At 40.4% G+C, this 23,149-nt stretch overlaps 1 protein-coding gene across 3 annotated transcripts in view; it reads right to left on the bottom strand.

Annotated features, from left to right (window-relative positions):
* Positions 1-23,149, bottom strand: part of LOC101845675 (inosine-5'-monophosphate dehydrogenase 1b) — a 56,974-nt gene that overhangs the window by 6,542 nt on the left and 27,283 nt on the right. For 2 of the 3 annotated variants that reach the window (XM_035968464.1, XM_005093290.3), the window contains exons 2-13: positions 13,306-13,404; positions 12,558-12,606; positions 12,016-12,117; positions 9,624-9,698; positions 8,813-9,019; positions 5,758-5,845; positions 5,351-5,453; positions 4,314-4,410; positions 3,389-3,479; positions 2,198-2,293; positions 1,628-1,771; positions 92-236 (exon numbers count right to left, since the gene is read on the bottom strand). In XM_035968464.1, coding sequence (XP_035824357.1) covers positions 92-236; positions 1,628-1,771; positions 2,198-2,293; positions 3,389-3,479; positions 4,314-4,410; positions 5,351-5,453; positions 5,758-5,845; positions 8,813-9,019; positions 9,624-9,698; positions 12,016-12,117; positions 12,558-12,606; positions 13,306-13,404 — 1,296 coding nt within the window. Of the gene's footprint in view, positions 1-91; positions 237-1,627; positions 1,772-2,197; positions 2,294-3,388; positions 3,480-4,313; positions 4,411-5,350; positions 5,454-5,757; positions 5,846-8,812; positions 9,020-9,623; positions 9,699-12,015; positions 12,118-12,557; positions 12,607-13,305; positions 13,405-21,693; positions 21,810-23,149 lie in introns of those variants that run through there. The other variant, XM_013079724.2, reaches the window with a different exon arrangement.

Raw genomic sequence — 23,149 nt, 5'->3', positions numbered from 1 at the left:
AAAGTGAAAGCAAAGAATGTAAGGAGACACTCATCAGAACAGTACATCACCTTAAGTGCATCATATACAGGGCATAATACACATATTTTACCTGAAATATCTGCTCTGGGAGGCCTTGTGTTGTTCCATCGCATCCAGAGACCCCATGCCACGATATTTCTTCAGGCGAACACCGTCGGCAAAGAAATATTCACCAGGAGCCTCTGAGGTACCCGCCAGCATGGAACCCATCATTACTGTAGAGAACGCACATATATTCAGTTTTAGTTTTTATACAAAATTTACAGCACTTGCAACATGATTAGGCAGGATGACTGCCGAACCGGCTTCTCAATTTTTCAGAGGCATGTTACATAACAATGATGACAGCACGTGCCCCAATTTAATATATAACATACACACACATAGTACCTAGCCAACATTATATCCAGTCAACAAAATGTCAGTGTGGCACTGGAGTCATGTGACTTTGGTATTTCAGTCGGTTCTAACGTAATTAATATTTTCCCCTCATCATTTTAAATATATTATACAAACTAATTATAAAAATGAATCAAACTAATTATAAAAATGAATCCTGCTTTGAGCCTGTGAAAGGGCCCAGAACCAGAATATCGACTGTCAAGAACCAGTCTTGGTGTCATTATTCATTTTATAAACGTGAAAGACAAAAATTATTGCTCAAACTCAAAGCAGAGTAAAAACTTGAATGGCTCTCAAGTAGACCTATTCAGTGTGACAGTTCTAAGAACTGAGAGAGGGCAAGATGCAGTGACACTAAAAATCTGAAAAACTTGAACAGAAAGCTAAAATAGTCATAATTCACTATCACCCATCCAATGAAAGGCAAACACTTTAGTTCAATAACAAGGCTTACAAGGTATGAATGATCCCGATTCCACACACGGCCACAAAGTGCTCTTTGTAAAGAGCTCTAATAAAAAAAAATTCTAAAATCTGCTTCCAAGTCTTTTGTCCCCTGGTGTTTCCTTCTGTACCCCCCCCCCCCCCCCCCCCCCCCCCCCCCCTTTCCTGAGCGTATCCTTTTTAAAAAAAATCAATAATCCCCCTTCCCCTGAGTTCTGTACTTCCCAACGTTCAGACTTTGAATAAACTTTGGTGACCCCAACAACTGTCGGTACTCACACGATGCCGTACCATGTGACGCAAACACGCACAGGTTCACTGACCGGTCACGATCACGAGCCCGGCAAGCTGAAAATCGGACCATGCTTTTCTTTTCTCACATGTGACAGCACAGTGACAAATACTGATTTATTTTCATGGCCACGCAGCGTTTATAATGCATGACTAGCATGTCACAACAAATGTTGCGTTATCAGACTATCACCGGCAAAGTTCTGGGTAATAATGAAAGCAAATCTTGATATTACCAATCAAGCCTCAGTGTCACACCTCTGCCTGCCGCCATAGCCGCCTATTCGCGTGAAATATACTCTCGAACCGCGAAAAGCCGAACGAATATCACAATCGCGACAGGCAAAAATGAACTTACTGACCTCATCGGAATTCGTTTTCAAATATTCGATAACTTTATGTATTTTCCCGGGCCCTCATAGAAATAACTCAGTATGTCCACACTTCAGAGATCGAAAAATTGACAAACCTGTAGAGGCACCAAGCGACAGCGCTTTGATGATGTGACCGACAGAAGAGATTCCTCCATCTGCTATCACAGGAACGCCAAAACGTCTGGCGTATTCAGCCACCTTGTAGACAGCTGTGCCTTGTGGACGACCAACAGCCATCACTGGAGAGGAAAGTGAAATAGTCATGGAGTCTAACATTCTATTTATAGAAGTGTAGGCAGAATATCAATTGTCAATATCGGCTTTAGGAAGGAAAAAAACATCAAAATTATATCAGTCGTATCTGAAGCTTCAAGTTCGTGTTCTTTTAAATTTCTTCGAGAGGCACAACTAAAAGAGAAGTACAAACAGCAAGACGAGCTCACTTTGAATACATCGGGTGTGCGTTTTTTAAATTATCTCATGCTATAATAACTACACACTGAGACATAATATAAGAAATATTATGAAGCTCGTTTAAGGCAAAACTAAAACCTAATCAGAACCCAGTGTCTATTCCATTTATTAACTTCAGACATTTTAATCTCTAACTTATTAGTTATTCAAATCTTTACATCATACCACATTCCTCTACACTCTAAACTCACCTTCTTGTGTAATGCAGATAGAGCCACTGCCCATGCCCACACGCAGTCCATCAACACCGGCATCTATCAAGTTTTTGGCTTGGGCAGCAGTCACAACTGGAAATTGAAAGAGAAGATTTTTTTCTGAATTCATCACCGACACAAATATTCCAACTACATCCCGTGCAGCCAGACACAGAGATCACATTTCGAAGATACATATTTAGACAAAAAGTAAAAGCAAAGGGAGAGGAAGAAAGGTAGAAAAAAACCACAAACAGAAGCTTATGCTCTACAACGTACACACACAAATAGACAAACTAGGACAAACCAAGCTTTAGTGGAAACAGACCAAGGATGATGACAACATCACCAACAATTGTTAGATGTTTATTTTTTTTTTTTTAATAACATTTGTGTCACGACGCGTTGGAATCAGGCACTCGTCAGTATTTGGGAATGTGGAGTTATTGGTATCATCTGAAAGCTGATTTATTTGCCTTGCTTCCAATGAAATAAATATCCATTTACTTTGAACAGAACTCAAAATATTTGGGATTGAAGGAAGTGAGGTCGCCTGGTTTCAGTGGTGAAATTAGCGAGGCAATGGCCGCCAAAGTTTGGTAACTCCAATAGCTAGAGTCATTGAAAACTGAAAAATGACATATTTTGTGCCTTTAATCAATGTTTATCAGTAAAATTCACATGAAAATGTGTTTTTATATGGACACAAAAAAGGTAAAGCCAAAAAACAAAAGTTCAATAAAAATTTCCAAACCCACACAAAAATTTTTTTTAATGCATTTCTCCGATTTTGTTATTTTGACGAGCGCCTGATTTCACCATGCCGCCTCACATTTATGCTTCTTCTCGGCCCGAAAAAAGTACTCCAAAAAAAGTAGAGAAAGAAAGACGGAGAGAAACAATCTCAATCAACAAAGGGCACACGAAAACACTGTAAAAAGAGTGCACTAATATTTATTTGTCATTGCCACCGTTATTAAAAGCCCATGCCAACAAAAAACACATAAAAGAATTAAAAGACAGCACAAATCGACTGCTTAGTGCTGTGCAAGATTCCATCGTACATCGCTTTTCAAAATGGCATATGGCAGAGTCTTCCACTAAGCAGTCAGGGTGTACTAGTCTTCCACTAAGCAGTCAGGGTGTACTAAGAACATATCAGACTGTGTCCTTTAAGTCTGTCCTTACCATTGCCTCCAACAATTTGTGTGCTTGGGAAGTTCTGTTTAATGTGGCGGATAAGGTTGATCTGGTACACAGAGTTTCCTTGGCTTGAGTCCTGGGAGGAGCAAAACAAGAAACAATGGTCAAAGTATGGCGTGGTAGGACCTGTAAAACTCAGTAACAGGCAGGAAGGATAAAAGCTTTAAAGCCCTAGTCAACCTGACAAAGCCCCTTGGTGCAACATGCAGTTATTGTAGTCGTAACACATGGTGAGTCAAAACAAGAAGATCCACATGTCACCAGGAACAGATTAGACAGTACAAGTAAAGTGTACCCTCTATCTCAAACTGCTTAACCCAGTATACAACATTCGGGCTCACTTTTGGGTTACAGCTGTATCTTCTAGGAACTGTAAACTGTGGGCTGTGATCATCATTATACGCAAGGACAACACATGCTACACTTTACTTTTACTGACTGGGCTAGTAGAAAGAGAAACACTGAAAAGAATTAATGAGTAGCAGACTTGCCAACCACTCCATGATTTAGACTAGTTTACCTCAGAATCCCCCCAAAACTTTGGTAGCCCCCCAAACCCCAGTTGATTAAGATTACATTTAAAAAACTACAAACTGGCAGTAGCAAATTAACGTGTATTGCAAGTGCAAACAAATAAAAATGTGTATTTTCATTATTTTCATGACATTCCATTTAACACAAGTCCCGTAAAACCTGATGGAAATGAAATTCAGGAAAAAATTGGATTCTATGCAAATCTAATTGTAGTTCTTCAGGGTGTAAATCAGACAACTTCGATTTTATTGGTGTACTCTGCAGGTCTCGAGTGCGCCACACCGGAGCATCCACCAACCACTCACCACAGGCAGCAAGGACAAGTTCAGAGCGAGCAACACAGAAAATACTTGAGAGACTGGACAAAAATACGTACCAGCACCAGGAAGTCGACACCAGCATTCACCAGTAGCTCTATCCTGTGTTTGTCGTCTTCATGAGTTCCCACAGCTGCACCCACAATCAGCTGCTTCCTAAAACACAAACCACAATATATGAGCTCACAAAAATAAACAGAGAATTCTCGCCCAAAACAGCAACAGCAGAGTGACTGGTACACTTTTTGCAAATGAATTCGTATGTTAAAGAAAATTACAGAACAGCTTGCCAGTGATAAGTATAAATCTTAGTCATCTCAATTTCCCTTGAGAAAGAACCAGGAAGTCTACAAAAGTAAAGGTTGGGACGGGACATAAGATGTATTTAACCCTTAGAGGGCTGTGGTCGCGACGGCCCGAACTTCCATTAAGTGCTGACCACGACCGCGATAGACATAGGCATAGTATAACGTGATGTACAAAAAGAACGAAGTACTAATTTTTATACTGCTGGCCGGTAGGCTAGAATTGATTTCGCCCGCAATTTTTCTTGTCACGGGGTTCGATCGCCTCGCGAGGAGTTTTTTGTTTCACGGTGAACTTGGAAAATTTGCAATGAACATGAAAATAGTGTCGCATCAGATTCAGATGAAGATGTTCCGTGTATTTTCCTTGAATCGGAAGATGGTTTTGACGGTTTTGATGCTAGAGCTAATACTTTGTGGAATATAACGTAGGCCTACGAAGCACCTCGACTCTGGTCTAGATCTATAGATCTAATGAACCGACAGTTTTTATTCAGTCATTTCCAACACCACTACTACAAAAATAACTTCACAAAATACTTTTGGCTTCACATATTCATAAAGAACTTTCAATATTCTAAAACTTTTATTCTTACCTTCATTAGAAATGTTGACAAATAAAGTTTATTAGAAAAAAAAAGCGCATGTGCAAATCTGGCACTTTTCCAAAATAAATTCAGCACAGAGGGAAAATATAAGGGGGAAATAAGTCAGCGCCTTAAGGGTTAAGACTAGACTTTAACCAATCTGTCTCGCTCATTCAATTAATTAGTGACAATGTGAAGACTTACTTGTCATCTTTAGAAGCCAGGGGGAACTCCCTATTTTTCTTCATGTCTGTGCGAGCAATGAGGGAGACCAATTCCCCCTTGTCATTCACAATGGGAAGTTTTCCTGTCAAAAAAAAACAAAAAAATAAATAAATAGATAACAGCACTTTGACAGAAAAAAAGCTATACGATGCAGTTTATTTTAATTGCATGATATAAATGCATCTTCAAACACAAGACAGAAAACATAAAAAAATATGGGCCACTTTCTCGAGCAGTCGACAAAAAAACTTATCAAACAACACCAGTGGGGCCAATCGTGCATCAAAAGTAAAGCAATCCACAAATAGAATATGCCAAACACAGGTAAGCAGGGAGTTGATGTATGGTATTAAATGAAATCGGCTCCCCTAGACTAAGCAACATACCTTTTTTGCTTTTCTGCAAAATATGATTTGCCTCTTTCAGAGTCACATTAGCCTCAGCCACAATCAAATTTTCCACACCAGTCATGACCTGTGGAGAGCGAATACCAGTAGACATATGTAAAAAGAGAAACAACCTGATAAATAACGTAACTCTGCTACGTACATCAAAGGCAACACAAAGTTTGACAAGCAGACAAGGGTTAACAAACTTAGTTCAGCTGAAAAAATTAAAATAAATGTGTGTGTGCCTGGTGAAAGGGACCACATGTCGCATTTTCTCAAACCGAGATATCAGGCTTCAAAGGTCAAAAATAGAATTTTTGACAAAAACTAAGTTCCATTAAAAATGGATTCTTCAGCCATTTATTTATTGATATTTACAAGGATTTGGGTTATTTTGACTTTAAAATACATTTTAAAAGGTGTTTTTTAACCCGAGGTATATTGCATAATCCCAAAAATGCGTGAGGAAACTGGCTTTCAGGGTAAACACTGCGGATGGTTTCTCTTGTCCATTCATAAAGTCGACCTAATCACATTGCATACTAAAATTTAGGTCATTCTCTCTGCTCTCCAATGGCAGGTAGTGCGCATGAATATCTAGAACATGTAAACAAAGCGAAACTTCTGCGCATCCATACCCTTTTGTTTCTTTGGAGAGCAAACTTGTATCGCCTATTTCTGCCCTGTGCAAACCGTATTTCTTGAAATTCCTGTTCAATGTGGTGGTGAATTTGTTTTGAAGACGTAATATAAACACTTAGAAGCTGTTCTTTTATTGTAGAGCTGCTTTTTAAAGTTGGTTTGTGAGACGCGACTGTGTTGTCAGGTCGTCTCGAAGCACAACAACACGGCGGAGCTGCCAGCTGTTACTACTACCAGTACTGTTAGTAGTAGATCTAGATCTAGTACTAGATCTAGATCTAGTACTGCTATTCGTGAGCAGGAAATTGTGTCTCTTCTCAATTCTCTTAGACGCATTGGAATGTCAGAATGGCAACTGAAGAAGACATTAGAGATGTAATATGCGATTATTTCGTTTCTTACGTCGATTTGGGAGAAGAGGAAGAAGATGAGTTCGATCTGTGGTGCCATCGCCAGTTCCAGACCCCGCACTTGAAGCAGAACCGAGCGAAGCAGGTAAAGATTAACAACAACAAAAACAACAGTGATAATAGAAATAGATTTAGATTTAGCAAACTAATAATTATTTATTATAATGATAATTAATAGTAATAATTATCATTACACTGTTCTTTCTTGATAAACCTAGATCTAGATCTAGATCTAGTTTAGATCTAGCTTACTCATAGTAGTGCATTTTTGTTTTCTTAATTCTAAATGTATGCAGAACAAAATTTCATTTATTCCTGGGAGAGTCTGGGTTCTAAGATCTGGATATGTGGCAATCTTGTTAAGTGGGTAAGGAACAAAAAGTTTTCCTTTGACCCTGATGATTGATAGTGTTAAGTTCCCTAGTTACTGTGGTGAAGATACTTTTTTTGCCTGTGTGTTGCAGGAGATGAAGGGGGAGGGAGGGGGGTTCAAGTTTTTAAACAAAACAATAACAATTATGAACATGATTTAACAACATTATATTTCAGCAACAGCAAAACCTTTTTACTAGAATGGTGACTTGTTATGAAAAAAGGGTGTTCTGTTTTTGTTTTTTCTGCAGACAAAGGTGAAACTTAAGAGCCGTTTTTCTCAAAACTTTGTTTCCGTACCCTGCCTTACAAAATCGTCCATATCTCAAAAACTACTGAAGATATCTTCAAAATTTAAAAAGCACATTGTTCAGAAATGAATTCTGTACAAGGAAATGCCAAAAAACTGGATTTTTCAAAATGCGACATGTGGTCCCTTTCACCAGGCACACACAAATGTCTACCATACAAGTGAAGAGTGAGTTAACTCTTATCCTGCGTCTGTGCCGAGATGCGTATCTTATCAGCAACCGATTACGTAGGACGTGCCGGGCAGGCCGCCGGGGTCACTCAGTATGTACTGTTGGTGTACAGTGCGCGCGCCGGGAAACGTGTTTTCGCCATGAATATCGCGAGAGTGTGTTAACCGATGATGAAAATAACGCTATCTTTCATAGCTTTCTATTTATAAAGTGTTACAAACACATGAATAACCCCCTCTCACAAGCTGATAAGACATTACGAGTAGTTACGCCCATTCGGATAACCTTTCTGGATGCTCTTGTTGTTATGAATGACCTGAGGTTCGAAAGGGGATAGTTTAGGTCAATTTCCGAATGTTTTACACTCAAATTGTTCTTTGTACCTGCACAATGGTATTCAAAACTATCAAACAAGCTTACTTTCTATTAGGGATTGTATCATTTCATTAAAAATCAAGCTCATTTGAAATATTTTGTACAGAAAAATGGAAGTCTTGTTTCCTGACTAACCTTTCAAGCTCCTCACGTCTAAGTGGGTCAATTTCTTCTATAATTTCATTGGACGAACATCTAGAGCTACTAACTTGGCATGTTTTGAATGAGACGCATACCTCGATTACGAACCAACGCAGGCGGTTCTAGAAGAAGGCCACAAACGCACACAAACTCAAGCAGACTGACGCACACACATTTGACCTGCGTGAATGGGGATCCGACTCCGGACCCGAATGACATGTAAGAGGATGCGCGCTGCGTGTGCGCTGAGCCAGGGCCTACACTGATTCGGGACCAGAACGTAGGCGAGGTGCCGAAATAGGCTTATCGGGCGACATAAACCCGGCTCCCGCAGGATGAGGGTTAATTAGGGTACCTCAGTGTGCTAGTCAAGTAGTGTACCAGAAAGAGCACATCTTGTAAACAAGAGAAGTGATAAGAGTTCATCCCCTTTCCATAAAACGAAAGCTAAAGCGCTCAATTTGTCTTAGACAGAAAGCTCAAAAATGAAAAAAAAAAGTCCCTAGGACCATACACCCACTGCACTTTTAGTTGACAGAATGTCTGTCAGAAAAGATAAATAGCATTTTCATGAATGAAAAGCAGAGCGCTGGACAGCTTACATCAGCAAGAACAGTGCAACAAACTTACATCTGCAAGACAAGTGGAGTGCTCTGACTCATTCAAAAAGTCAATGTCTCTCTGAGTGACCAGGCCCACCAGCTTCTCCCCCATGTGGCCGTTGGTGGTGATCGGGATGCCAGAAAAGCCAAACTGCCTCTTTGCAGCCACAACGTCGCCCACAGTGTGCTTAGGGGACATGACAATTGGGTCCAGGATAAAACCTTGTTCATATTTCTGAGGGAAAAGAAAACAAACAGTCCTTTTAAGTTTTAGTAAACGTTTTACGGTACTTGCAACACAATAAGGTCATATAAGTGCCGAAGATTACAGGTGTTACAAGAGAGTAACAAACACAAAATAGAAGGAGGGGAGAAAAAGACAATAGATGTTTGATAGGAAAGAAGGAGCAAACCACACCAGAACACCCGCCAACCACCCACAAACAAACTAAGAGTCCATATCTATAACATTAAATTGAAAGAAAAATCAGTACTTGTACCTCCGAAAATCGTCATCTCAGCTCATGCCGACAAACAAGATGTGATTATTCAAAGACATTTATTTTAGAATTAGTAAGTTTTACAGCACTTGCAACAAAATTAGGTCATATAAGTGCTGAAGATTAGAAGAGTTACAAGAGAATAACAAACACAAAAAAGGAGGAGAGATAAGGATGATAGACATTTATTTGGAAATAAAATAAGGGACATGGAGTATGATAAGACAAAATACTATACTATTTAGTTTAGTTTTAGTAAGAGTTTTTTTGCACTTGCGTTACACACCAGAGCCCCTGCCAACAACCACTATGTCAACTTTGTCGACTTTGATCCCTTACCTTCACTTTTCGTACTTCATTCGCTTGGAACTCAGGTTTGCAGTTGTGGTGAATCACTCCCACTCCTCCGCACAACTATTTCAAATAAAAACAAGAGAACAAAAGATTATCGACAGTGTTTGTGTGGTTTAATTCGCTGCGATTACCTGGCAACCCACATAAACGTGAAATTAGTGTAGGAACCAAGTGTAGTGAGCGCATGGGGGGTATAAAAAGGTGATGCGAAATTTGAACCAGTATTCCCAGCCGCGACTTAGACTCGAGCTGAGATTGACGCGACTGGTTGGTCGACGTAGGGGATGGAACTCCGGACCTGTAAGACCAACACACATTGTTTCCCGCTCGAAAGTGTAAGTATTGAACACAACCATAGATAACGAGTAGAATCTAGGATTAGATCTAGCACTTATCATCTCATTACAGTTTGTCTTTCAGTTAAATAGTTTTAGTCGAGTGTTTACGGTGCTCCCAACTGCATAAGGTCATATGAGCGCCAAGAGGTGTATGTCAACAGAGAACTCCATACAGGGAATCAGGCTTACTCTGCTCACCTCTTTAGCTTCAACAGTACAAAGTCTGCTTCGACTATCAAGGCACATAGGAAACAGCTGGTCGCAAGATTGTGACAAACATACAAAAGAAGTAGAGAAAAATGACAATAGTAAGGATTGGGAAAGAAAAAGCAGCAGTTCCCCATATGCAGTTCAGGCAGTTATGAGCATGACATTGATGAATCAGCCCATTAACAATTCTACTAAGCATAAGAACATAATAATGTCTCCCCTTTGGGAATGGCCTAAAGACACTCCAGTCAGTAGCAACACCCCGAGGGATGAACGTTTGTTGCCAAAAAAAAATTAAAATTAAAATTCATACAAGTCAGTTTATTTAGTTATTTCAGTATTGATAATTTCTCACATTTGCATACCAAGGTCAACACAAACATACAGATAGAGATGGGGACGGGGAAGGGAGGGAAGGGAGGGAAGGAAGGAGGGAGAGAGAGAACGAGAGAGAGAGGGGGGGGGGGGGGGGGGGATTTTGCTTTGCTGAACCATGCAATACATGTACGGTAATCCTCAGATTAGAACACTTAATCTTATCAGCAAGAATTAATTCCATGCATATTCCTGAACAGCCAGAATTAAATCTGTGCTGTCATTAATACTTTGCATTTCTGTAACGCTGACAATTTTGGATTAAGATCTGTCTCGTTTACATACCTAAAAATTAACAATCTGCAAAGTGACTAGCGAGATTAAATGAAAAATAAAAACAGGTGTATTGTAGAAGTATTTGAGTAACATTATGACTTAGGAAGTGTCCCAGATTCTAGATCTAAAGAACCGGACAGAAATGTGTCTTTAAACAGGGGAAGAGAAAACGAACACTCAGTGTCCTGGCCGATTGGCGTAAATACTCAGTGCACAACCAGGGCGAAAAGTCTGTAAATATTTCAGTAATCATCAAATTAAAAATTCTATTTTGGCTTTAAAATTAGTAATATGGCCATGGATAGTCTTCTTCCCTGGGGTGTCGAGGACAGGATTTGTAGCCAAGGAAGTAGAAATGTAACATAAACAAAGGCATGATGACAAGATGTGTTGGCAAGCTAATCAATGTTGAATTAAGAACCCACAACACAAAAGGGTGGGGATTTTTTTACACCTTGTCAACCAAATGTTTATGTCATGTACTTCTGGCTTTGTTACTTCTGAAGTTAAATGTTTTTTCAAGGGTAAGTGGCCCTGAGCCACTACAAGTAATAAAGGCACAATACAAAGACAGTGTTAAAGTAAAACAGCTGCAAATGACGTAGTGACGCAGACTGTCCAGGTCTGGTAGTAGATTGGGGTAGCCTAACTTTTTTTTTTTAAATCAGAATCAGGGGTATTACAATCGGATTTGTCTAAAACTAAATAAATACTATAACGATTTCGCCAAATTCATGATGGGCAGGTCCGCATAACACACTTTACTCCTGAAAACAAGTAAATGCAGCTACGTTTTATTTCAAAAAGCCTTTCACTTTGTTGCTCCAATTTTTGTATCAAAGAAAAATAAGCATCAGAAATTTAGATCTTCCCTTCTACCCCCAATAATTTCTGTGACACATAGCGGCCTCTGCAAAACAGAAGAGGGTAGCATTGCAAGGAATTTATGTTCTTTTGAGAGACGAAGGCAGTACCATGCACTCTTAGTCAGAATGTCTGCATTTCTCATCAGGACAGAAGGTGTAGATTTGAAGGTATAGTAAAAAACAGAGGGGCCAATTGCAGACCAAGGAAGAATGATTGGAAAAAAAAAAGAAAAGAAAATCTTCTGCCCTGGTATTGAGAATCTGGCAGAAGACTATCATCATTGATCTATTGTAACAGGAAGAGAAACATACCGCCATAGCAATAGCCATCTGGGATTCTGTGACAGTGTCCATGGGGGAGGAGACCAGTGGAGCCTTCAGGCTGATGTTCTTGGTAAGTGCTGAGGTCAAGTCCTTCGAAGTTGTGAGAAATAAAAATTATTATATCTTTAGCTCATGACTTACACAGAAAACAAGATAACTTATTTCAGATAAACAAAAAGAAAAGTAGTTTTTTGAATCCAGACAACAGAAAAAGTTTCCTAATCCAAGTATTCAGAAACACTTCTTGAAAATAAAAGCCAATCTAATTCTATAATCTAATCTGCATTTTTTTTAAAACCTCTCTTAGGTCTAGCATTTGATATTAAGAGTGAGAAAAATCTAAGATGAACTTTTAGAACACATAAGTCACTGCCCAAAACTAAAACAATTCAATATATGACCGTTTTCCCCCCTCCCTTTGAATCAATCAGGAGCAAACTCAAACTTTCATTTTTATAAAACAAAATCAGAGTCTAAATTTCAAAGCACATGTATATCATGAGAAAACAGAAAATAAATGAGTTGCTTACCACTTCTTTTGCAGCAAAATCTATGAAGCCAGGAAGAATCAGGAAATCACTGTAAATAAAGAACAATACTTTATGTATGTAAGTAGTATAGGGTTTTACGGCGCTCGCAACTGCTAAGGTCATATGAGCGTGCAACAATACTTTATGATGAAACCGAAAAGACAAACAGTAAGAACAAATATATTCTCACATCATGACGTCTGGATTACCAGCCAGTCTCACAGACTACATTCACACTGTAACAACTAAAAGTTCTTATATGTAAGACACTATATTAGATGCCAAACTAGAGCTTGACTTCACCCATGTGTTGAGTCGATCCCTAAAAATGAGTAGATTTAAGAGTCAAAGTACACCCCCCATTATTACATGAGAGGTCATGTAACAGGCCAGTATATTTAACACTACAATTCATCTAAGAGATTCAATCCCACTTTGAGGTGGAAAACATCCACAGTCCACTCACAGCTTGTTTTGCAAGTCAGCAAAACAATTGGATGTCACACAAAAGTTAAAAAAAAAATCTAAGCACAAAATTACAATGCACCATCCACCACTGGAGGCACTGAATGTGCTGACAAAGTTTGTTACGCCTAGGTTATAAAATATTGTTTTAAAGAAAATGATTTGATTGTCTCATATTTGAGAAGGACTTGGTTAATTTAATACTTTTTAGTCTAAGTTATGACAATAATTAATCAGTCACCAATCAACTTTGGAGGGACTGCAAAGAGGACGGATAACTTACTTGTATGTGAGGCCATCCCCAGAGCCAAACAGCTGATGTCCAGTCATGCCATCATCAGGAACATATCCAGTCCCTCCAGTGATAAGATAGTCAGCCATGCTGTGAAGAACAAAGAATTCATGACATCTAGGCTAACTATGAATTCGAGTTCGAGTCCGGAACGTTATTTATTCAGACTTGGTAAATTCGGGTAATAGTCTCCATCCCCATATTTCCTGATAGTGTTTAATTCTGAGTAGGCTATAGGGCCCTTGATCGCTTTAGAAGAAGAAATTGACAGTTCAGTGCAAAAGAATCGAATTGTATTGTTACAGAAAACAATTTAATTAGGCTTAGGCCTGTAAGGGAAATCTGAGGGTAGAATACCTTACCTTTTTACCCAAATCCAGCAATTTTTAAAAAGTCTAAATTCGATAAGAGGAATGCCCACATCAGTGCAAGACTAGATCTAGAATAGCTTCCAAAAAAGGCCACATATATTCTCACCCCCCCCCCCCCCCCGAGGGGTCTCTCTCTCTCTCTCTCCCTCTCTCTCTCTCTCTCCCCCCCCCCCCCGAGGGGTGGGGGATGAAGGCAACATCGGATGACACTGCCTGGTTACCGTGTAAATCAATATTTGTCCTGTGCTGCCACTTGCTGAAAAAAAAGAAAGTCATACAATACAAGCATCGTGACCGGTCAGTGAACCTGTGCCTGTGCATCACATTGTGAGTACCGGTTGAGGTCACCAAAGTTCATTCATATTTTTGTTAATTAAAATGTAATTCGGCCTGCTTCAAGCGTTCCATACCATGAGATGAAGGAAGTCTCTTACAGAATAGTCGGGATATGGGATATGGAGAATTACGATTCAGAATAATGTAAAAACACTTTTCGCCCCTCCAGTAAAAAATATCTCTCACTACCGACGCTACTGCGCGGGATGTGAGACCGGCCGGACCATTCGTAGTTTACACACTTAATGATGGCAGGCCTCTCTGCCTGCACACAACAAATTATGGTTCAAGGAACAGAGAGCGTGTACGAACGTAACGTGACACGAGACTAGATTCTAATGCTCTTGCACGACGGTAGAAGGGTTGTAAAATATTCAGACCAAATGGGCGAAGGCGTTAAATCATGTTAACTAGTTAAATAACTAAGCAATCCAAGCTTTTTTTTCATTTTCATATTTTTTTCTTTTAGGCCTATTTTTTCTTTTTCTTTTTTTCTTCGTTTCCTTCTTTAACATTTGGAGTTTGGAGCCAAAAAAAAAAGAGCCAAAGAGCCAACAGAAATTCTCCGGGCCAGGCGCAATCCAAAAGAGCCAAATTTCTGGGACTTGGCTTCAAACTGACACCCCTGACTGTGACCATTCAGTCAGACACGAACACGATCCTGTGGAGCATCAGCCACGGTAACCTCAGCCCTGGCCCCTCTACGGTCATTTCCCCGTAACTGGAGTGCCTACGTACACGGTAACCGGGCACCTTGCCTCAGTGTATACGTACACAATAACTGGCAATCGGGCAAGTAGTCTCAGTGTCACGTACACAGAAACCGGGCATGTAGCCTCAATATCTATGTACACGGTAACCGGCAACCGGGCATGTAGTCTCAGTGTGACGTACACTGTAACCGGGCAGTTCAGAACTCCAAGTTTAGTTTTTGTCATCCGGTGTTGCCTTCATCCCCACCCCTCCCCTGACGGTACCTAAAAAAAAAAAAAGAAGAAGAATTCCCCCCATTCCAGAGCCCTATACTTCGCAGCACACAGACTTTGAATGAACTTTGGTGACCCCAACCGGTACTCACAATATGTGATGCACAGGCACAGGTTCACTGACCGGTCATGATGGCGAGCCCGACAAGATGCTTGTATTGTATGACCTTCTTTTTTTTTAAAATTCAGCAAGTGACAGCACAGGACAAATATTGATTTATTTTCATTCCGGTTACCGTGTACGTTGATACTGAGACTAGGTGCCTGGTTACCGTGTACGTAGACTAGGGATGGGCAGGTACCGACACCCAGTACCGGAACTCCCGGTTCTACCGAAGGAGGTGTCAGTACCGACACCTGGCCTCCAGTACCGGCTCTGGGAAAGAGCCGACACCAACGGTTAGTACCAGCTATGGGAAGGTCACGATGGCGAGCCAGACAAGACGCTTGTAAGACCTTCTTTTTTTCAGCAAGTGGCAGCACAGGACAAAATATATTGATTTATTTTCATTCCGGTTACCGTGTACGTAGACACTCCGAAAGCATTAAGTTTAAGTACGGCTAGCCTTTTCTATGGAAAAATTAGATCATGAAATATATACAACATCATGTTGATACAAAATTGGTAAGATCGAAGAATACCGGACCAGCTGACTGACTTTGCTTATGTCTCAACCTTAGGAATTCATGATTTTCCCCAATTTTTATCTCTCAATGGAGAATCTCGGACCGGTAGATCTATTCATTTAGATTTTGTCAAGGGGGAGGCCCCCCTCCCCCCCCCCCCCCCCACATTCTCGCGCAATAATGTATATGAGTGGTTCGGTATTCTTCAACTTCAATCTTCCTCAAAATTGTTTGTGTAAATCAGTTAACATAGATCTAGAGGCCTCATTTCACGGCATAAACATCAAATTCAGAGGATAATTCATGGGCGCTTTTTCGCGGTAGTTCCCACCCTCCTTATGTGAGCCTAGATCTACATCTAGAATCTAGATCTATACGTTTGATTCGCGGCGAGCTAAAATAACAAACCTAACAACTGCAAAACATCAACCCCCCCAACATATATTTCTATCAGTCCCCCTGAAATCCCCATACTACTACTCTTGGGGCCAAAACGGGCCAATGACAATTGCGGGGTGGGAACAACCGAAAAAGTGCCAATTCATTATAACAATCAAAACATGGCATGCCCGTCTGGTGGCGTTTCATGATTTTCAACTTTATTGTCATTTAGGCCTAAATTAAAGGCAAGGGTTTATGTTATGGCAGTTATGGCATTATAGCCTAAAGTTTATCGTGGATTAAACCTTCAACTAGGAGTCTAACAGCGTCACTGCGTTGCTGTTTGGGTGCGCAACCCCCGGTCTCCTGCTTTGTTTTGGATAAGAACAGCGAAAACGAGGTCACTTTCTGTGAGCATGCGCTGAATGCAGCTTATTTCACTTTCGTTTTGGAGGTACCTGTCAACACACATGATTCTACGGTGTCGGAAAGTTTTGCCCCTTTATACTGATGGTTTTCGTAACCGGTATCTGGAATTTACTAAGCGCTTGAGTAGACGATTATTTAGCACATATAGTTAATCTAGCTCTAATGTATCGTAGAATGTATACTAGAATCGATAAATACTATCGCAGACTGCTTCTTAATGCTCAGGAACATGCCAGATAGGGTTGCGCACTGAGAAGCAGACCAAATTTGTGCCGTCCGTTTCAGTGCGCAATATCAGCTTTTTTGCCTTTTGGCATTGATAGTGTGGCTTCTACTTCTAGGCCCTTTGGCTGTTTTACTTATTAAGTTATTTCTTTATGACCTGCACTGTGCACTGAAACAGACTGTTTTCCTTCCGTTTGGATGCATTATATTGCCATTGGAAGATGATCAGTTAATGTATTCAAGATGTCAAAATTAATTAATATGGAAATTTAATCTCCAAAATGTTCAATTTCTTCTTTTCATGTCTTTTTCTTCTTCTTTTTTGTCCTTTTCCTTTAAGAATACTAGTCTAGGTATAGTCTAATTCTTGTTTTCTTCTTTCACCTCCTTGTGTCCTCAGCACCTTTCTTTTTCAATTTCTTCTTTTCACATCTTTTTCTTCTTCTTTTTTGTCCTTTTTCCTTTAAAAATACTAGTCTAGGTATAGTCTAATTCTTGTTTACTTCTTTCACCTTCTTGTGTCCACAGCACCTTTCTGTTTTGGCCGGCACTATTTCTCCGAACGTTCGGGAAAATAAAGCTAGGCACTATTTCTCTGAACGTTCGGGAAAATAAAGCTGGGCATTATTTCTCCGAATACTCTGAAATCACACCCTTTCCCCAAATTTCGGATATTATATAGATCTATAATTATAGTATATGCCTACCAAAGATTGTTCGTATGCAATATGGTTCAATCGGTACAAAAAATGTCTGCAGTAAATATTTATATAAAGAAATACTACAGTTTCAAACAGTTTTTCGCTATATATATATATATGACGTGTTGCCTATGAAGGGTGCTGCTCTTAAACTTAATGTGTTGTGTTCACTCTTGTGCTGTCTAGATCTAGATCTAGATCTACGGAGGGTTATTGATAACGACACATAGAACTAGCATCTGCGTTTGTCGCTGCTGCGACCAATCAATCGTGGCTCGACTTTTTGGTCCCCAAATCGGGGAATAAAAGTCAAATAAAAAAAAAAAAGAAGAAAGAAACCGAACCTCTTTACTTTTGAAAGAAAGTTCACCTAGCTTCACTTCCTCTCTTTCTCACTTGTTGTCACCACGTTGATTTGTTGAATACGTTACAGTTACTTTTATTTTCCCCTCTTTTTGGTGTTTTATTTTGTTAGTGTGTATTTTTTTCTTTCTTGTTATTGTTCTGATGTGTTGTTTTTCTATCAATTTTTTTTTTGTTGGGGAAAAAGGGGGAGGGGGAGTGTTGTATAGTGTAACGTCATTTAATTTGATGTTCCTACCTTCATTAGATTCTAAACATGTATATATATATATATATATATATATATATATATATATATATATATATATCCAGGGCTCATGAGTCGTTCCTCTCTTTCAGTTTCACTCATTCATTGAATTCCCGTGTTCTGTTCTCTCCCGCGGCTCATCCCCGTCCGCATGACTTTCACACCCCACCCCCTCCCTCCAGGCACACACAAAGAAAATCTCACTCATTCCCTAGCACCCTGCGAACCATGGACAATAATATTAGCAAAACATTGCCTACTGCCTTAGCCACATTCCTTTCGTTCGTGAGCTGTGGACCAGGCCTGGGGGGTCGGTGTCGTCGCCTTGTAGTTGCTGTCGCCTGTGGATACACTCGTACATTCTTCCTTTCACCTGCTCTGTCACTCACACTGTCTCTCCATCCACAGCTCAGCTCGTCATATATTCAAAAGTTGCCCACTGATCATGTTTAGTTAGTGTGTGTATAAGTTTGTGTGTGTACATATGTGCATGATGGTGGTGGGTGTGTGGTGGGTGTAACTGAAAGTTGTCTGAAGACGGGCTTGCCATGCGGCGTTCCTTCCCAGACCAGAGGCAGAATGAAAGTTAGCGCCGAAGCGCTTTTCCCTTTCGTCAACCCGCAGCCACCTCCCGAGTCGTCAGCCACCTCCCAACCTTTGACACGGGTCAAACTTCCATCTATTTATAGGTAGTTAAAGCTACCGGAACATGTATTAGGCGAAGAGATGCGCAATGATAGTCATAATAGAGATATTGTTTTGGTCTCTCTATACTCATCTGCACCACACGAATTTAATTGATGTTTTTCCCTGGACTCTGATTTTACAAAAAAGTCTCGAATCTAGATCTAGTTGTAATCTAGTTGCAGGTTGCAGATTTAATAAATTGCCGACAGAGAGAGAGAGAGAGAGAGAGAGAGAGAGAGAGAGAGAGAGAGAGAAGGGGGAGGAGTAGATCTTCCAGGCAAAACAAAATGGCGACCCGCGTAGTTCGGCTCGATTCGAAAAGTGAAAGAGCCATAGCATCTTTGTAGACGATCAAATTAGCTTACTTTTGTGCTATAACGTCATTTTTTCCTTTGCTTTTGTCAATTTGATCATCCACACCGATAGAAAGTATTTCAAAATTACGAAAAACAAGTCTTCTTTCACACTACACTGGGTGAGAATAGCCAACGCTGGCAAGTCTCACCCGGGGTGAGAGGTCAATCGTAGGGTTTTTATTCTCACCCCGGGTGAGGATAGCCACTTCCTTACTTAAATGACTAGGTGATTAAACTTGATCTCTTATTGACAATATAAAAAGGGAGTGTATACAGACCCGGTAACCGGGAACAAAGTCACAAAGTATACAGACCCGGTAAGGGAACTCTTTTGTGATTTCGGAGAGTTTCAGCGCCCTCTTGGCTCAGGGTAGACTACCTAGGTTCTTCTAGGTCTATGGTGTAGATCTAGGCAGACAGACTTAAATCTTTGATCTAGTTTCGCGGCTAGCCTAGATCTAAATGAAGATTGCGGATGTCTTTTCGATGAACGATCGTTTTTCCTCCGTTTGGGAGTTGGAGGAATCACAATTTGAAGAAAAGAACAAGTTACAATGTCATAATTTCAATCGAGCAGTCCCCCCCCCCCTCTCTCTCTTTCTCTCTCCTCTGTGTATCGCTCGCCTTCTCTTTTTCTTTGTTTGTCTCTGTCTTTCTTTGTCCCCACCTATTTCCCACTCTATCTTTCTCTCGTTCCTTCCTCCTGCCAACTGGGGCATGTCAAATACATTTTGCTAGCACCCCACCCCCTCCTCTCTCTCTCTCTCTCTCTCACACACACACACACACTAGATTTCTTCCGGGTCTGGGGGCTGAAACTTCCCGAAATCACAAAAGAGTTCCCCTACCGGGTCTGTATACTTCGTGACTTTGTTCCCGGTTACCGGGTCTGTATACACTTCGATATAAAAACATAAAAGTCAATTTAAACTTCATTTCGTTAGAAAAAAATGTGTTAGGTTTGCTAACTTCTTAGACTATGTCTTTGTGTTAAACAACACTTTTAACCAAACGAATCCTTACAAGCCTAGGCTTGGCCTTTGTAATCTCGAAGGTTTAGAAGTAGAAGTAGAAGAGTCTACTTCTAGAGTCTAGTCCAATTTATTTAATCTCTTGAATATACTGGATAACAGAAATCTGCAACCTGCCACTAGATTACAACTCTAGATCTAGATCTAGATTCGAGATTTTAGTAAAGGCTGAGTCCAAGGAAAAACCTCAAGAAATTCTCGTGGTGATGAGTAAAGAGAGACCAAAACAATCTCAATAAATAACGCGACTGTCACGGCACATCACTTCACCTATACATGTTCCGGTAACTACCTATAAATAGATGGAAGTTTGACCCGTGTCAAAGGTTGGGAGGTGGCTGACGATTCGGGAGGTGGCTGCGGGCTGACGAAAGGGAAAAGCGCAGCGCCGAACTCTCGCAATGAATAGGCAAAAAATCACGAGACCGGAAGCCGTTCGGAGAAATAAAGATCGGCAATATTTCTCCCAACGTTCGGAGAAATAGTCACTTCGGTTTTTTCGTTCTTTTTATCCATTATCAAAACACATACACACGGTGTAAGGAAATCTCCTGTTAGGGGGCGCACAGCTCCCAAAAAGAACACGCCTCATTGACCTTGGCCTTCTGTTACGGTCTGTACAGGAACTTCTTGCAAGGAAAAGAAGACAAGGCCAGGATAGAAAAAGATGAAAAATGTCAGAAAAGAGCGAGATCTAAATCTAGATCTAGAGCCAGCTGTAAACATGGTAAGTACTATTGCGCACTCAACCAGACGATATATGTTGCGTTGCACCAAACAGACACCTTGCGTATCAACCAGACACTTGTTACCAAACAAGCACCACCACAACATATAGGAATAGGAATTTCGGCGCTTTTTCGGTAGTTCCCACCCCGCATTTGTCATTCACCGGTTTTGGCCCCAAGAGTAGGGGGGTTTCAGGGGGGCTTGCCCCCCTGACCTAATAAAAACAAGGTGGGGGGTTTCAGAGGGGCTGCCCCCCTGAATTTTACCACAATTTAATGTTTAGCAATTGTTAGGTTTGACATCTTAGCTTGCCGCGAATCAAACGTAGTATAGATCTAGATCTAGATGTAGGTCAGCCTCTATCAAATAAGGGGGGTGGGAACTACCGAAAAAGCGCCGGAATTTCAAACTGCTGTTACAGTAATGCGATACACCGTATAGATCTAGAGAGGAAGTCTTTCTAACTTCTGGCGAAAAAATCATGAAGATCGACCTGTAGCTTCCAGACCACAGAAGATCGCTTATGGTAGATCGCACCACAGGATAACTCTAGAAATCTAGAGTCTAGTCAGATAGACTGCAAGGAAAAATAGTTCTTTGACAAATATCTGCTAGATCTAGATTCTAGACCTAGAATCTAGATCTCTAGAAGTAATAATTATGTCTCATGAGTGTAGCCCAAATTTGGACAAAGATTCAGCACACACATGGCCATGGCTTCATGAAAGTTCATGGCACCGTCGGCGTCGGAAAGCGTGTTTGGGAGAAGACGAAAACTACCAGAAGTTTGATAAGACCAAGACACGTGGGTTCAGCCCATTTGCCTTTTTTATGAACAACAACATAATTATTTGTTTTCATAATTATACACATAAAAAAGTGAACAACGAACAGAGACAGCAATGCTTACTTTTAACTTTTAAATCACGTTGTTTCGGCCGCAGATGTGTAGGCGCAAGGCAGTCTAAAATAATGCCAATGACTAAACAGGGTTCGATTCCACCGGCCGCTTAGATCTCTATATATCGAGTCCGCAGAGGCTAAAATCAAACAATGATAGTAAATAACAAGATGGGCCACTCAGCCAAAAAAGTGTCCGCAGGAAGTATGCGCTTTGCTTCAGATGGCGCTGCAGTCTGTTTTGAAGCTCTCTTTCGTTTTTCCAGAAGAAGAATAGGAATAGCACCTCCTTGCGTGCGCAGATCGACTGCTGTTCATCAGCAGTTCGGGTACGTTCAGTGCGGAGTTTTAGTTTTTTTTATATTTTAATGACCTCTCGCCTTTCATTCTAAAGTCAAATTAAACGAAAAAAACCATCACCCTTTCCTCCGGAAAAGCTTTTTTGTCAGGGTAACCATTTTAAAAAAGCGTTCTTCCGAAATTTATCCCAAAACTTGCTAGTTTCACTTTGATTTTTTATAACTCAAGTAGGGTAACTCTGTTCGCAAAGAGTGCGCTTTTGTGAAGAGGGCGCCACCAAATTTTGAGGACACTTTTTTAATTGGCTCAAAGAGAGAAGTGGCCCATCTTGTTATGTACTATCATTGAATCAAACCAGCGGGAGCAAAAAGAAATGCGTTGATTCCAAAGAGGTTATAACTTCCTTGGTTGAGATAATTCCAAGTAATTTTTAACGGATTTCATTAATCCAAGATGGTAAGTACATTAAGTAGCTAAAAGCACCAAATCCTAAAACAGCAATATTCAATTATCAAAGCACAAATCCGAATGAAAAGACCGACAAAGTATCCATTTGGCCATTGGTTCATGGTCAAGGCCAAAACTGACAGACTCGATTACATGTTTTCAAAAGAAACCAAAGTATTGTATTTCGTATTCGTTGTCGGCTTGGGACGATGTGTCACACAAGGGAGGTAACTACATCATAGACTGGCCAAAAGAGTTATAGCCTATTAGCCTATGTTATAAAATAACTTGCCTTTTTGAGCCAGCTTGACCTAATCGCCAAGGCTAACGATCTACATTAGGGTTTAGCGTTTAAGTTCGTGGGGCTGTAGGCCTACGCGTTTTTTGTATAAATGTCTTTCTACTCGCACTTGTATCTGGCCACCAAGTACATTGTATATGATGTTGTGGAACTGGGCTTCTGTCACCCCTTTCTTTTTTGACGTCGCAGTTTAAAGGGGAGTTGGGGTTTTTTTTCAGAAGATTAATTACATAAGCACTCTGCAAGCAATGTTAATGTTGCCTTTTACTCAAGAACCTTCACGGGGATAAAGCAATCCTTGGATTAAAAGAAAAAAGAAACAACCCGTCCCTAAAGACTGCTTGCAAAAAGTGGATAAAAAAAATGAACTGCATTTTATATTTTTTTAAATCGGAAATTCATTTTTCCACACACCAGA

The sequence above is a fragment of the Aplysia californica genome, unplaced genomic scaffold, assembly GCF_000002075.1.
Source record: "Aplysia californica isolate F4 #8 unplaced genomic scaffold, AplCal3.0 scaffold00061, whole genome shotgun sequence".
In the NCBI taxonomy this organism is placed as follows: Eukaryota; Metazoa; Mollusca; class Gastropoda; order Aplysiida; family Aplysiidae; genus Aplysia; species Aplysia californica.
Note: the sequence above shows the minus strand (reverse complement) of the source record. Positions and strands in the feature narration are given on the sequence as shown.